Here is a 15688-nt window from a genome sequence, read left to right as displayed (position 1 = left end):
AGGTTAGTTAAAACGTGTGAAAAATATGTGATGACTTTTGAAAGAGTAGCCAACCAGTGAAGCACATTTGTGCTTGAAGCACAACAAAATTGCTAATAAAACAGATTAATTACAGATAATTAGGACATGTAGCTAAATTGCAACAGAGATGTTTGCAGAAGAATAATGCACAATGTATGTTGCACAAATATTACATTTGTACCAAAAGCCATCGTCAGTTTTTTGTCTTCAACTGGTTACCAGCAGTCACAGCACAGTGAGATAAAGGGCTTTGTGCACCATTTAGGATGCCACGAGATAAATCATTTGGAAATTGTTTCATTATGTAGTTCATTGAAGGACTAATGTCCGTTAATTAACACAACACTCTAAATCAGAACACAACTTGGTGCACCGCCTCTGATGGATTAGATTAGTGACATTTGCAGTGGTCTCTAGTGTGAAAGGATGCCTTTTGAGATAATGTGTGTGATGAAAAAAAGCTCTGGCGCTCCTATTTCAGGAAGTGTGTTAGTCTGGTGAGAGGAAAGCCGAAAACAGCAGGATTTAGTTTCATTCTGCCGCTGACCCTTTTTGCTTTACCATGTTGATGTTTTGTCTCCAGAAAGAACAGAATCCTGAAGGAGTTCTACCATGTTGTGGAGTTGCTAATGCTAACTGTTAGCTTTTACTAGCCAAGACTTGCTCTACTCGCTCCTGGACGCTAAATAAACAACAGCCTTTCCCATCGCGAGCTAAGATGGGGCAGGCCCTGAATGTTTAGTTTACAGTGTGTAGTAGATCTTGCTCTTTCATGTGATTAGTAAATTCAGCATGACTGATTTGAATCTTGAGTCTGTGCAGATGCAAGTGTTTGTCCAAGCAGCAGCTGTAAAGCAATTGCTTTCAGATAAATATAGTTTATTAGGATTTGCTTGTAACTGCCCTGTAGAACTAGATGTTGCTGATGCTGGAGTTGAGCGCCTGACCATCTAATAAAATTACCTTGCATTGAAATTAGACAAATTGGTACCTAACTCAGATAGATCAGCGCTCATTTGTAGCATATTGCATTCCAGAGGCAGCTTCATTTGAGCAGCTCCTCTTCTCTGTTCAAACTCCGAAGGCTCCGCTGAACTCTGCTGCACACTACCTGTCAAATCATTGAAGGTGGGTGGGGGGAGGAGGAGGAGGGAGCTGAGAGCCTTAGCCTTGTGGGAGACAGTTTGGATCTCGACAATTAGTCTCTGCTGTCACTTGCTTTGATCTCACACTGTGAAAAATGTTTTCAGGAGTTTTAATTGTGTAAAGACGACATTTCGGAATGCTAATTAGGCAATCCGTGCCACCCGTTTCCTCTTTTTCCGGGATTAAATCAAACATTCTTGAGCAGGGATGATGTTACGATGGCGAGCATTTATCACAGACACATCATTATACATGGTGACAAATCAGTTTACATGTGGGCAGACTTCCCTCTCTGACTGCACGACGAGAAATGAAGAGCATAAACTGCAAGGGTTGCAAACACTAACAACTGTTAATCATTTTTCCTCCCGCGCTTGAGTTGGCCTGATTGTGCTGTGCCCGCTCGTGCCATTCGCCCATCTAGCCATGTGCATAATAAAAAGAATGGAGCCGTCAGTCATAATGGTCCTCTAAATAGCATTTTCTGCTTTATTAGTCATACTTAATGGTGTTGAAGAGGCTGGAAGTGATACAAAATCCTATTGTTCTGAACCATTCTCTTACTGTGAGCAGTTCTTGATCAAAAATATAAAAAAAATGCATTCCCTAACAATTGAGTCTGAATGTGTTTTACACGCTGGGCTTACTTAGCCTATTTTGGAAGGAAATTGTGGATGTCCACATCAAAGAGATTGATGGCATGAGGGAGGGAATAAAAGAGGTGGGGAGATTTTATACTCTTACATGGCAAGCAGGTATGGAAGACAAAGGGAACGTTCGTTCGTTTTAGATGGATGGAAACTTTTTATATTTATCATAATAAACCAAAAAATTGTGCATTACAAATTGATTTACCTCGATGGCATGCAAGAAAGAAAGGAAACCAATTATAAATACCAATTAAAGCCTCAACAGATATTTTTCGTTGTTTGAGCGTGTTCGCCGTGTGTCTCGCCTCATGAATCTGCAATCTCTCTGATACTGAATCACCTCCATCAAGAATTTTTTTCTTCATTTCTTTCACCAACACATTTAAACCTAAAAGACAACCTTCAGAAAATATTAGCAGACAAGAGACAGGATCTTACGTTGAATGTCAATCATGACGCTGGTCTCTTTTCCGTTGGGTACCGCCTTGTTGGAGGCCTTACAGATGATCTGCTGACCTGTCTCGATGTTGGAAGGCGAAAGGTAGAGCGTGCTCACGGTGCTCTCTCTCCTGCCATCTCGGAGCAATGTCTGAAGAGGGAAGAAGAAGTACAGAGTGAAGGAAAGCCAACAGTGTTTGGTCTCTAATGTGCAGTGTTGTGCTTGAACCGTTTCACCGCCTATTGACACAAGCCCAACTATTTTGGTTTCAGGCAGAAAACTCTAAACTTTTGAAAAACTTTGAATCCAGGGGATGTTGAAATGTAGCTTCAAATGAACCAAATTCAAGTTGGGAATTTGAGCCATTTAAGCTATGAAATCAGAAAAAAGAGGTAGGACAAATACTTTAATCCATAGGTGCTGGGAAAGAAGGTCTGAAATACAAAAACAAAGAAAAACAGTCAAAAAGAGGGAAAAATGGCAAGCAAGTCCTGAATACACACATGAGCTCCTTTGGGGAAACAGAGAAAACCCATCAGAACATTCTGGCCTGTAGTTATACTGCAAAGCAAGCTGATAGGAAATGAACAAAATAAATAAAACATATCTGAAATATATTTTCTGTGTTTCCTTTGTGTGTCTGGAGAGCTGCGCTCCAGTGCATGGCTTGTCATACTCCACAAAGGAAATCAATCTTCTTTTCAGAGCTCATCCTCTGAGCTCTACATTGTAGAAGCCATCTGGAATCGGTTGGTAGCGCTCAGCAGCTCTCACTCAGACTCAAACGCTCAGAGAAGGGCTCTAGGAGTTTATGTTAAAGACTGCAGGACAGAACAAAGTCACTGCACAGAACAAATCGTGTGGGCAGTGGAGTGGTGGAGTGGTCAACCACGAAGACAAACAGCCTTTCTGAGCCATCTCTTTGAAACAGACTCAATGCTGCTTTCCAGTGTATGTATATATATATATTTAAAGATAGATAGATAGATAGATAGATAGATATATAACTACCAAAGATAAGTCCTGAAATAACCTACACCTCTGGAATCATGAGGAAGTGGATGATATTTAGTATTCCTACAAGTGGATTCCAAGGGCTTGATTGAAGGGCAGAAAACAGAGGTACTGATGATGACAGCACCAGAGCAGAAGTCGAGGTTTACCACACCAGACAGAGCCCAGGGTGATGTACTAAGTTACCCCTGAGACAGTCCAGTACAGAAGAGTGGGACTTGAGATTGAGAGAACAAAGAAAGCCATGTTGCTAGCATAATGTGCAGCAACATCTTTACTGAGTAGGAACTGTGGGCTACATGGTCCAAATGGGAAGCACCGCCAAGTAAGGTGGAGCCAAACAGCAATTAGAGTGGTGATAAATGGTCATCATTTATGTACAACCTTCTCACCACTCCACACAGCCAACCTTTTACACACACATGCATTTAAAAGTCTGGGGCTTGAGAGTTCAACATTTTGTTTAGGACACTTCGACATGTAGAAGAAAAAGCTCAGATTGAACCACAACCTTACAATTGCCAGATAACCACTAATAAGGCTTGGCAAATGCCATTTAAGGTACCATCAGACTAAATAATTCTGACTTCCAAACTGATGATGGTCATTGTGATGTGACAACAATATTAAATGTACATAAAAGTGCAATTTTTACAATGGAAATAATCACAAACCCATCTTCTGTCCTAATTATGTTGGAAGGATGTTTAGATTTAAACAGACTTCCTTCTCAGTCTGCTGGGGGGAGGTCAGTTTTCTCCTTTAAAAAAGCCAAAGACAGACATAGTCACTGTTTTCAATCTGTGGGATTGCAGGGCTTTCAAGTCTGCACCAGCCAGTGCTTCACATTTCACATAAAAGGAGCAGCTCATAAAATATTTCTTGTACCACCAAGAAGCCACGGCATCCTTTTGTTTTGCTCTAATATAATAGAAGGCTAAAAACTAATGTTGAGCTAACAATGCTAACGGTGAATAGGAGCAAATAGTCAGGTTTAAAAATATCTCACGTTTTAGTAACCAGCAACTCAATATTACGGTTAAAATATATTAATCTAATTATCAACTTACTAGTTGAGTGTGAATCATCTTCGATTGTCCTCTCAAATTCTCTGGCATTGATTCATACCAGCCAACAACCATGAAACTCACAGAAAGGTAGTGAGAAAGTCACTTGTTTGTTTTGAAAATGGACTGAAATACCTACATTTGACCACAGGATCTCATTCCTGCTTTGCTCTCTCATCAAGTACCTTTAAGATCAAGTAAGGAACTCCAGAGGCTTGAGATATTACAATGACGGAAAGAGGGCATGGAGAGGTTTGGAATGTTGGTGCCACGCAAAGAAGGGACCCAACACTGAAGGAGTGAGTCCAACAGATTTCCAGAGCAACCTCAAAGATCTCTGCATAGAACCTTTTAGCTCCAAGCCTCCTGGGACAGGACCTGACCTTGAAGTGAAAAGACTGAACTGATGTATTTATACACATCGACCATGGCAGGGAAGCACATTAGACCGTTTTCTACCGTGAATAAAAATAATACAGTTTAATGTAACTTCTACTGCACATTACCCACACAAAACTTTCCAGGCAGCTAACCAAGGCATTATAGACGTGTACTACTACCTTTCAACCCATGGCTCATTATCAAAGAACAAACAGGTAATAATTATCCACTCATTATTTTCCCTCTAATGCAAAGGTTCTAATTTAAGAAAACCCTGATCTGACTATATGCCATCTTCCCACAAAAGAAAACCTTTCTCTCAAACTCAGGTCAACGAACTTGTAAAATGACATTTTACCAGAAATCTTTTCAGCTCATCACTTTGTAGTTCCAGCACCTCGACGTACTTCCTGAGTGAAAATAAAATTAGAGAATCTTTACCTCAGAGGTGGGAAATGTACAGGTTTTTTTTTCTTGCTCTATAGACTGCTTAGAAGGAAAATAACATTATAGATCCAATGCTCTGTGGAGCCTCTTTTGTATGTGAAGAGCCATGTGATGAAATTCATATTTGTGCTTGAGTCACTTCTAAAGCAGAACGCATTAGCTGTCAGATGCGGGCTATGTCAATGTAATATCCTTTGTGACACAATCGGGATTGGTTCCCTCATCGCTCTGGGCCTGTCTGCAGTCATTAATCTTAGAAAGGGGGCTAGCTGGCAGCGGCACGCTATTCAACCCCTTTTCACATCACAAATTGATAATTGTTTGATATACAGCCAGAAGCTTACGTAAAGAGATCTCAGAGCTAAAATAGCCATGTTTGGACAAAACAACAAACTTGTTATATATATATATATATATATATATATATATATATATATATATATATATATATGTGTGTGTGTGTGTGTGTGTCCTTCTAAAAAAATTAGCATATTGTGATAAAGTTTATTATTCTCTGTAATGTACTGATAAACATTAGACTTTCATATATATTAGATTCATTACACACAACTGAAGTAGTTCAAGCCTTTTATTGTTTCTAATATTGATGATTTTGGCACACAGCTCGTGGAAACCCAAAATTCCTATCTCAAAAATGTTGCATATCAAGAAAAGGTTCTCTAAACGAGCTATTAACCTAATCATCTGAATCAACTAATTAACTCTAAACACCTGCAAAAGATTCCTGAGGCTTTTAAAAACTCCCAGCCTGGTTCATTACTCAAAACCGCAGTCATGGGTAAGACTGCCGACCTGACTGCTGTCCAGAAGGCCATCACTGACACCCTCAAGCAAGAGGGTAAGACACAGAAAGAAATTTCTGAACAAATAGGCTGTTCCCAGAGTGCTGTATCAAGGCACCTCAGTGGGATGTCTGTGGGAAGGAAAAAGTGTGGCAGAAAACGCTGCACAACGAAAACAGGTGACCGGACCCTGAGGAAGATTGTAGAGAAGGACCGATTCCAGACCTTGGGGGACCTGCAGAAGCAGTGGACTGAGTCTGGAGTAGAAACATCCAGAGCCACCGTGTACAGGCGTGTGCAGGAAATGGGCTACAGGTGCCGCAGTCTCCAGGTCAAGCCACCTTAGAACCAGAAACAGTGGCAGAAGCGCCTGACCTGGGCTTCAGAGAAGCAGCAATGGTTGCTCAGTCGTCCAAAGTACTTTTTTCGGACAAAAGCAAATTTTGCATGTCATTTGGAAATCAAGGTGTCAGAGTCTGGAGGAAGACTGGGCAGAGGGAAATGCCAAAATGCCTGAAGTCCAGCGTCAAGTACCCACAGTCAGTGATGGTCTGGGGTGCCATGTCAGCTGCTGGTGTTGGTCCACTGTGTTTTATCAAGGGCAGGGTCAATGCAGCTAGCTATCAGGAGATTTTGGAGCACTTCATGTTTCCATCTGCTGAAAAGCTTTATGGAGATGAAGATTTCATTTTTCAGCACGACCTGGTACCTGCTCACAGTGCCAAAACCACTGGTAAATGGTTTACTGACCATGGTATTACTGTGCTCAATTGCCCTGCCAACTCTCCTGACCTGAACCCCAGAGAGAATCTGTGGGATATTCTGAAGAGAAAGTTGGGAGACGCAAGACCCAACACTCTGGATGAGCTTAAGGCTGCTATCGAAGCATCCTGGGCCTCCATAACACCTCAGCAGTGCCACAGGCTGATTGCCTCCATGCCACGCCGCATTGAAGCAGTCACTTCTGCAAAAGGATTCTCAACCAAGTATTGAGTGCATAACTGAACATAATTATTTGAAGGTTGACTATTTTTGTCTTAAAAACACTTTTCTTTTATTGGTCGGATGAAATATGCAAATTTTTTGAGATAGGAATTTTGGGTTTTCATGAGCTGTACGCCTAAATCATCAATATTAGAAACAATGCAAGGCTTGAACTACTTCAGTTGTGTGTAATGAATCTAATATATATGAAAGTCAAATGTTTATCAGTACATTACAGACAATAATGAGCTTTATCACAATAAACTAATTTTTTTAGAAGGACCTGTATATATTTTGGCATGGCAAAATCTGATTTAACAAAGAAAGAGAAAACTTTCCAGAATCTAAATGTTGTGCATTTAGTGCATGTACAACAAGTTACAAATATATTTACAACAATGACTAGAATGAGAGTTATGTTCCAAAAATAAATGTCTCTTAGCAAATTTCAAAATTACATCTCACTCTCATTTCTGCAGGAGAGTTAGAATACCAATAAATTCTGATGAAAAACTTAATCGTTTAAAACTTGTTTGTAGAGAGAGTCCTTTAAATCCTACCTGACATGTTTAGTCACACTCATTTACCGTTAGCTCTGTTTACGCTCAATGGCTCTTGGGTTTATTTTTTATTAATGGTGCTGCTGATTCATTTATACATGTTCAATTATTTTTGGCCAACAACATAATTTTTTTTGCTAATGTGTCTGAATAGTTTTGCATAATAATTCTATTCTGATGACATGACATCTAACTTGTAATTGGAAAGCCACACAGAATTTTATTTTTTCTTTCATTTGCCAAAGCCACATAAAATAGAACAAATTCAGAAACTTTAAGGAATGATGTTGTGAAGTGACGTGACCTGCATAAAGAAAAAGGCCAAAGTCACCGTCTGAGATCACCCAAGGTTTGGAAATAAAACATTTCTCAAATCAGCCATTTATAATTCTGCACACCAGGTCCCCTTTACTTAAAACAGATACTGTAACTGCTTTATAATTAGACAATATTTTTTTTCATGCAGAAGACTAAATATATTTAACTAGCTTTTTTTTTTTATGTCAAAGAATCAATTGTAGCAGATCACTGAAAACAATTTGCCGATGTCTCGAGTGACGATAAACAGTTTAGGTTTAATTACAATGCAAAAATCAGTTGAATCTATTAAAAGAAAACATTTACCACTGAAAGTAAAGACACTTTTGACGTACAACATTAGACCTAGGTCTTTAATTAACATAATATATATTTCCATCTTTGTAGGATATCTCAAGAGAAAAATAGAACTGATAACTAATAAAAATATAAAAATCACCAAAGTCCTAATGGTGAAATGATATGTTAAGGAAATGTTGCTGCCAAGGGCACTTCGCAGGAAGTTAAAATGAAACAATAAGTAAATAAAATAAGCAAGATTGCTGCTTTTTAGCTTAAAAACAACCACATTCATATAAACAGTTTTAGCAGCGGTAACTCTGGCATGACTTTGCAGCAAAGCCAGGAGACGGTGATGGTCCTCTCTGATTCCTATGAGCAAACATGAACCATAAAATGATCAGCTTTTATTTTCTGAAATTACTTTGGTAGCAAGAATGTTTCCTCTTACTTTGCCATTAAAGCCGTTGAACATTTTTAGCACATTGAGAATAAAAACTCTGTAACTACTGATTTATTCTGTCAGAGCGGTCTTACAGGAACAGCCTTGATTTCTAATGGGATCCTCTTCTTCATCTTAATTGTATAGTGAGGCCCCTCTCTTGCACTGTGCAGTTATTTCCTGCCCTCACTAATGTGGCAACCCTTTAATGTGCTTTAAACTAACACACATTTCTTCCAAATGGTAACTTTTACTCTGCCCTTAATCACTATTTCTGTAAATAAAGTCTACTACCAGGTCACAGAGACAAGGTTTCTGATGCCAGTGGCGGGAAATTATCTTAGGGTCAGAACTATCATTACATGTGACACCATCAGGAAAGCCATCTCAGTGAATCCTCCACCACATCTGCTCACATTAGACCTCTTCATCGATGGGAAGGTAGAAGACCATCAGAGCAGATGATTATGCTTGCAGAATGTCCCCCTTGCTGCTCCACAGACCCCCAAAAAGTCATCTTTCTTTAATTGAACCCATTGCCTTTTAATGTTGAGCAATAGAGCTAAGAGGGGAGAAAGCCCTGTGAGCTCAGTGGGAGCGTGTGAGCATCCTTCACCTACTGGTCCTGAATGTCTTCATGTCAGCCTTCACTCTGAGGATGTGAAGGTAGGAAAGGACACTCTCCGCCTACCATTAGCAAACAGCACCTCCAGCAATCACTTTATTCAAAAGTGCCTGGTGCCGTACCTCAGCCCAATCAATGGCATTTATCCGCTCTTTGAAAAAAGCCAATAATGGGATGAGGCAGCACAGAGAGGGAGAGGGAAGGCTGGGGCGGTGCTGGTGCTCTTAAGTGCCCTTTCTGTTTATGTGCTTTGTTTAAACCAAAATAACAGATTTAAATGGGTGATTAGACTTGAGGATGGCACCATTCAATGGTAAATGTATTCAACTGACCAGAACATGATAATTGTGTGTAGCAACACCAGAAGTGGGAGGACAATCTGTCATGGAGAATGACACCACATCATCTCTAGGAAGAACCCTGCATCCAATATCTTAATGTTGACTCTGATGGGTCAAAGGGATAAGATGGAAATCAAAACACTAGAAAGCGGAGCAAAGTTATTGATAGCTTCCTGCCCTGCTTGTCTTGCTTGATTTGTATACCAGAGAGAGAGAAGGGGGGGGGGGGGGGTTGCTTTTCATTGTAAAAAATCAAAACACACCGTTTCTTCTAAGGAGTATCATTTCAGAAAGTAATCTGAAGGCTGACAAACACCCACAAGTGATGGGGGCAAAATCCTAAATATTTCAAAAGCACTTCATGCTGTGCTAGAGTGTTCTACGGCAAAGGGATTTGTTGGAAACATGTTTACTTCTAGCCTAGAAATCTAGGCAATCCGTAGCAGCAGCAGCAAAAACGTTTACTCTGCAGATCAGTCGAGCCACGCTTTATTGTAGTCTCAGCTCATCTTCCAATGGCATTGGCCAATCACAGTGCACAGTGCGTTGGGAAGGCTTAAGCCTCATTTATACATCTCCGTCAGCTTGAGTGCGGAGTCGCACACACACATTGGCAGAGATGTTTTCTCTTCAGACTTCTCCATCATCTGGGGAATGCTGCAAAGCGGTTCCCCACCAGGACAACAGAGGGTGTAGAGCTTTCTGGGGTGTCCTGCCACCATTACAGTCACATATCTGGTCCAAGATAGTGTATTTACTGTTGTGTTTGCACAGTTTTATTGTATTTCAGAGACTTTTAAAAGGGGAACTAGGCAATTTTGGCTTTCTTTTAGCTCCACCTAGTGTTCATTTTTAGAACCAAAAGCAAAATCTATCTTCTCGTTGTGCGGTGGTCTTTTTAGGACCCTAATCTAACTGGTGAAATGTCTCCCCAGCCTTCCTTAGTGTCTACAGGAGTCAGTCATCACTAAATTAAACAAATCAGCTGTGTTCATGACCTAAAAGTTGCAGGAAAGGTGCTGGAGGCAGACTGCAGCATCAGGTATGTCAGCTCAATTTCTTAACCCCTAACACTTTTAGAAAAAAGATGGAGGACTGCCCTGTTGACTGAATTATGTTGCTTTGAATTTGTCATGTTGTTTTGTTGCTCTGATTGGTCCTAGCGCTGTCTAAATGTGTGCAGAGACAATTTCAAAGGCAACCGTAGAGTCCACCCCATGACTGAGCTCTGTTCATAGTTTGTGGCCGGACTATACATTTACACGTACAGGATGGCTATCCAGGCTAATTTACTTCTACAACATAAGTAGATGAAAAACATTATTAAACTTAAGGGAAGTTCAAGCACACTGCAAAGTCTCACCACCCTCTCCAGCCACCTATACGTACCTGATGATGACACACACCTCTGAGCTTACCTTGGAGTACATGGCCCCGTTAAGGACCTCTTCGTTACGGATCCAGATGATGGAGGCTGCAGGTTTGGCGTTATCAGCGTGGCAGGTCAGATTGAGAGGGTCACCAGCTCGTAAACTCACCACTGGCGCCCCACTGATGACGGGGTCATCTGGGGGAACTGTGGACGTATAAAAAGAGAAAATAAAAGATGAGTGGTGTGAGAAACAGAAAATCTCATTAACCACTGACTCAAAACAACTGTTGGATTAACACTTTTTACTCGGCATTATTCAACAAGACTGATAACTACAGTAAATGTTGCAGATATTGAGCTGCAAGTGGGCAGCATGGTGGAGCAGATGAAAGCACTGTTGTCATGCATTGAGAAGATTGCAAGTTCCAATCTTGTCTGCAGCCTTTCTGCAAGAAAACTTGCACGTTTGCATGTGCAGGTATTCTCCAGGTACTCTGATTTACTCCCACAGACCAAAAATATGTTTGTTAAAATTATTGGCTGAATTGTCCCTGGGTCTGCAAAAGGGAATGTGTGGCTTTATTGTCTCTGTGAGAAAATGAGTGAGCAATACATTGAGAGAGTCGACAACTAAAACTCTCACAGCTAACACTCTTAAGATTAGACCGAAATGACAATAATGCCATTAGTTCCTGGTATAAAATGTGCATAGGCATACGATGGCTATCAGTACCAGATTACAATCCAATTACATTTATAAATGACTTATGTTTATGTTTATGTTTATTCATTTCGCAGACGCTTTTATCCAAAGCGACGTACAAGTTTTTATTTTTATTTTTATAACCTGTAGGGCATGTTGTGATGTGTGGGGGAAACCGGAGTACCCGGAGGAAACCCACGCATGCATGGGGAGAACACGCAACTCCACGCAGAAAGGCAAGTTTTTGAACCTGCGACCTTCGTGCTGCGAGGCAACAGTGCTAACCACTGCGCCACCATGCAGCCACTTAACAGTTACAAATTTGAAAAAAACTAAAACTATTTTGTCCTCTTTTAATATGTAGTAGCATACCAGCTCTCAAAATATTGTTTCATGTACCCATGTCACTGTTTAGCATGGTTTCTGTGTTTTCAGACAAATAAAACTCACAGCTTTTCTCAGCATGTTCATATATAATGGTGATGTTTCAGTGAGAACTATATTTATTCGAAAGAGGGAAAAATGCAGCACTTTGAGGCACAAAAAAGCCAAACTCACAGCATGATTTTTCAAATAAGAATCAATTCTTTCAACTCTAAACTTGGAGTCGACATACACACACACACTCTCTCACACATACACACAGGGACATATAAAGTACATGTCATAGTTGAATGTAAGTCAGTCAAATACTTAACCTTGATCAGACGTGTACAGGTACGTTTCTTTCCTCTGCGTCTCTCGATGTTGACAAATACAACAGAGAGAGCATCTGTATGTGTGCGTCTAATGGCACAGATCAAAGTCCCGTTCCTGTTTCACCCATGAGCTGATCTGTTTTTTTCTTCCTTTGGTATTTTCTTTTTCCTAAGTGAGACTGCTGTGAATTATTGATTGACCCGAGTTCTCATTACAATGCAGATCTGGGGCAAGATGAAATCAAAGGCTGCAGGCAGCTGCCATATTCCCTTGCAATAGCATCACCATAGGGGAGAAGGTTGTTATGGGTTTTATATCTGCTGTCAAACTTACCTGAGATGGAGGAGAGAAAATGTAATTTGGGCCGTGTTTGTAGATTTAATGAAAACAAGGATAAAAGCACTCGTATAACACATAAAAGCTGAAGTATTGGATTGTGCAGAGCAAATTCATGGCGCAATAATTAAAAAGCTGAAAGACATTGAAGCTAGTGTTTGAAGATAATGAATGACAAAAATTCCATAAACTAATAGATAATTGAATTTACTTTAAATATGCATTTAACAATAAGCCACAGCTTTCACGTTCATGGCTAGCACATTATTTCCATCTACCGCCGATTCCTGAGATGAAAAGAAAGAAACTCTTGAGTATCTCATCAAGTTTTTACTAAAAGGATTCTCATACTGAAATGTGATGAATGTTAGTTGTCAGGATGTGGTTGAGCTGTAGCTTGGGTAACTACTTGTTCATAATCAGATTTAATTGTCATTAGAAGCTAATTTAGCAGTTTCCCATCTGGGCTGAAATGACTATGTGTATGCAAGACGGATTTGCATGAAGTCAAGCACAGATTTACATTTTTGTTCACCTTGGTGCTTATTCACAAGTAGAACACCATTTTATTAAGATGTGGGTCTGCAGAAATCTTGGGCGTTTCTCAATATGCGTACATGTCTGAACTTGTGTACTGGCGCACTTGTGAAATGTCAACAACACTGGCCCAAGTACTTTACAATTCAATTCAATTCAAGTTTATTTATATACTTTATTTATATATTTTTCACTTTTCACGATATCACAAAATAGTAATTAGCTAAACCTTTATCAGAATAAAACCAGCGCAGCCCATTTGTTTTTATTTTAGGTCTTTTTTTACTGTAGATAGAAGCAGCGTTTGTTCCCATGATATAAAATACAGTTCTGTTCCAAACCCCGTCTTTGTACTCCCACACTCGGTAGAACCGACATTCTGCTGTACATTCTGGTCAAATACACACCAGCATACTTATGTACTTGGATTCCGAGAAATGGCCCTACTCTACTCAGCGTTAGTTATTGACAGCATGCTGAAATGCTGTGGTCAGGATGATTATATATCAGAAGATACTGTTAATTTAAATGTTGCTCCTATTTCATTTTATTGTATGATGGCCTGAAAGGACACCCTTCCAAAATAAAATATACATTTTTTTAAGGAAGTCCTGTGAGTGTGGGCCCTGGTACAAAGTGGGTGGACCTGGGTGCGCAGATAAAAAGACGGCTCTCCCTTGCCCTGCCTCCATCATGCCTCCATCTAAAAGGCGAGGTTATCCAGAGTTATCTCTGTAGTTATGCTGCTATAGGCTTCGACTGCTGGAGGACACACGAAGCACTTTCCACACTCTACTACTTTCTTCTACAATTTATTTCTTCATTGCATTATTTCCTACAATTTCTGCTGTTAACTTTATTTTTTCTCTAAGTGTGTTTTGTCACGTGCAGGTGAGGGTTTAAATGCATGAGGAGCTGGGATCTTGAGTGACTGGGAGACGAGAGGCAGGTGGGAGTAATTAACATGACACAGGACTGAACAGAAACTGGGGAGACAGGACGGATTGTGACATTTTTCTCCCCAGAAGAAGCTACAATGGTGTTCTGCTGAGCTGTGGTAGCCTCATGGAGGGGGCCATCAGCTTGCAGCCTGCTGCTAACCACTTAAACATTCTCCCTCTCCTGATAATAACATTTTACTGTCTTTGACGTTGGATGTGCTACTGCTAGTTTACCCGTTTAATTATAGATCCACTAGGATAAATACAATAAAGTTTATCTCTCACCAACTAGAATATTTACTAAGAAATCACAATATAACTATAGACACATTACTTGGTGTGTGTGTGTGTGTGTGTGTGTGTGTGTGTGTGTGTGTGTGTGTGCTTTGCCTTCTCGATCCCCAGTGAGTCGTGGTGGATGGCTGCTTATATTGAGCCAGGATCCTCTGGAGGTTTCTTCCTGTTAAAAGGGAGTTTTCCTTTCCACTGTCGCCACATGCTTGCTATGAGGATTGCTGTAAAGTCACTGACACTAGTCAGTGACTTGATGCAAATTGCTGGGTTCCTCATATAGGAAACCTTTTACTGTTTGTCTTAATGAACTGACCTGTATTGGAATGTTTACTCTGTGAAGTGCCTTGAGACGGCTTGCTATATATATATAAACTTGAATTGAATTGAAAAACTGAGCACAATCCCTCATAGCTTTGCCAGTTTGAAAAAAAAAATGATATTGTGAGGATCCTTAAACTCACCTGCCCTTCCTCTCTGAGAGGAAGCTTTAGATTCATTCTAAAATGAAAAGGTATAATCTGATTTCACATGAAGCAAAGCAGATCTTTGTCAAACATCAGCATGTTTTTGTCCTCATGTTGCAGTTGATTAGTGGATGGAGGCGGCATTTCAGTCTTCTGCTGTTATGAATAATGTGTTTACCTTGCACAACACTATTGATTAAAACGATGGGAAATGTTTCCTCGATGGAATGATCATAAAACACACTCATCAGTACCGCAGTTTTACGGTGACTAATGACTGAATCAGACCTGCGTGGGAACACTAAAGTCTGTACTCTGACTAGACCAGACTACTCCAACTTTGGCCAGCTGGACCTGTGAATGTGCCATTTCAAAGACAGCTCGGATTTGCTGGTTCCTATATGTGCTTGAGTTGGAGAGGCAGCGTTAATTCTGTCTGGCTCCCTTTCATCTTCTCTTCATTAATATGCAGAGGGGTGGGAGAGGTGGAGGAATCCCAGGTCAACGCGATCAGCTCGTACCAGTAAGTGTGCTGATGTAGGCAAGTAAGGAAGAATCTCTGTGAGAACATGGTCACCTCCTGTTCCCTCATCATCAACTGGAAACAAGGTCAGGAGGTTCACATCAAGTTGTTCTTATGTTGAGAGTGGAGCCACAGCATGATATGCAAATAAGACAGGGAGCATGTGAACAGCATTATGAGCCAGGACTGAGACGGGGAAAAGAGTCAAACTCAGTTCATGACAGTTGATTTCCAAGATCCAGTGTTATTGGCTCGCTGTCAGCACTCTCCTGCACACATGACTGAAACATTAATTAAATGTC

General features: G+C 40.4%; 1 protein-coding gene across 16 annotated transcripts in view; it reads right to left on the bottom strand.

Annotated features, from left to right (window-relative positions):
- The window catches only part of kirrel3b (kirre like nephrin family adhesion molecule 3b), a 216984-nt gene that overhangs the window by 40379 nt on the left and 160917 nt on the right, over positions 1-15688 (bottom strand). For 11 of the 16 annotated variants that reach the window (XM_054742841.2, XM_054742848.2, XM_054742842.2 and 8 more), the window contains 2 exons: positions 10924-11093; positions 2256-2406 (listed from right to left, as the gene is read on the bottom strand). In XM_054742841.2, coding sequence (XP_054598816.1) covers positions 2256-2406; positions 10924-11093 — 321 coding nt within the window. The remainder of the gene's footprint in view (positions 1-2255; positions 2407-10923; positions 11094-15688) is intronic. The other 5 variants (XM_054742843.2, XM_054742855.2, XM_054742846.2 and 2 more) reach the window with 1 other exon arrangement.

Source organism: Nothobranchius furzeri, chromosome 13 (genome assembly GCF_043380555.1).
Source record: "Nothobranchius furzeri strain GRZ-AD chromosome 13, NfurGRZ-RIMD1, whole genome shotgun sequence".
NCBI lineage: Eukaryota > Metazoa > Chordata > Actinopteri > Cyprinodontiformes > Nothobranchiidae > Nothobranchius > Nothobranchius furzeri.
Note: the sequence above shows the minus strand (reverse complement) of the source record. Positions and strands in the feature narration are given on the sequence as shown.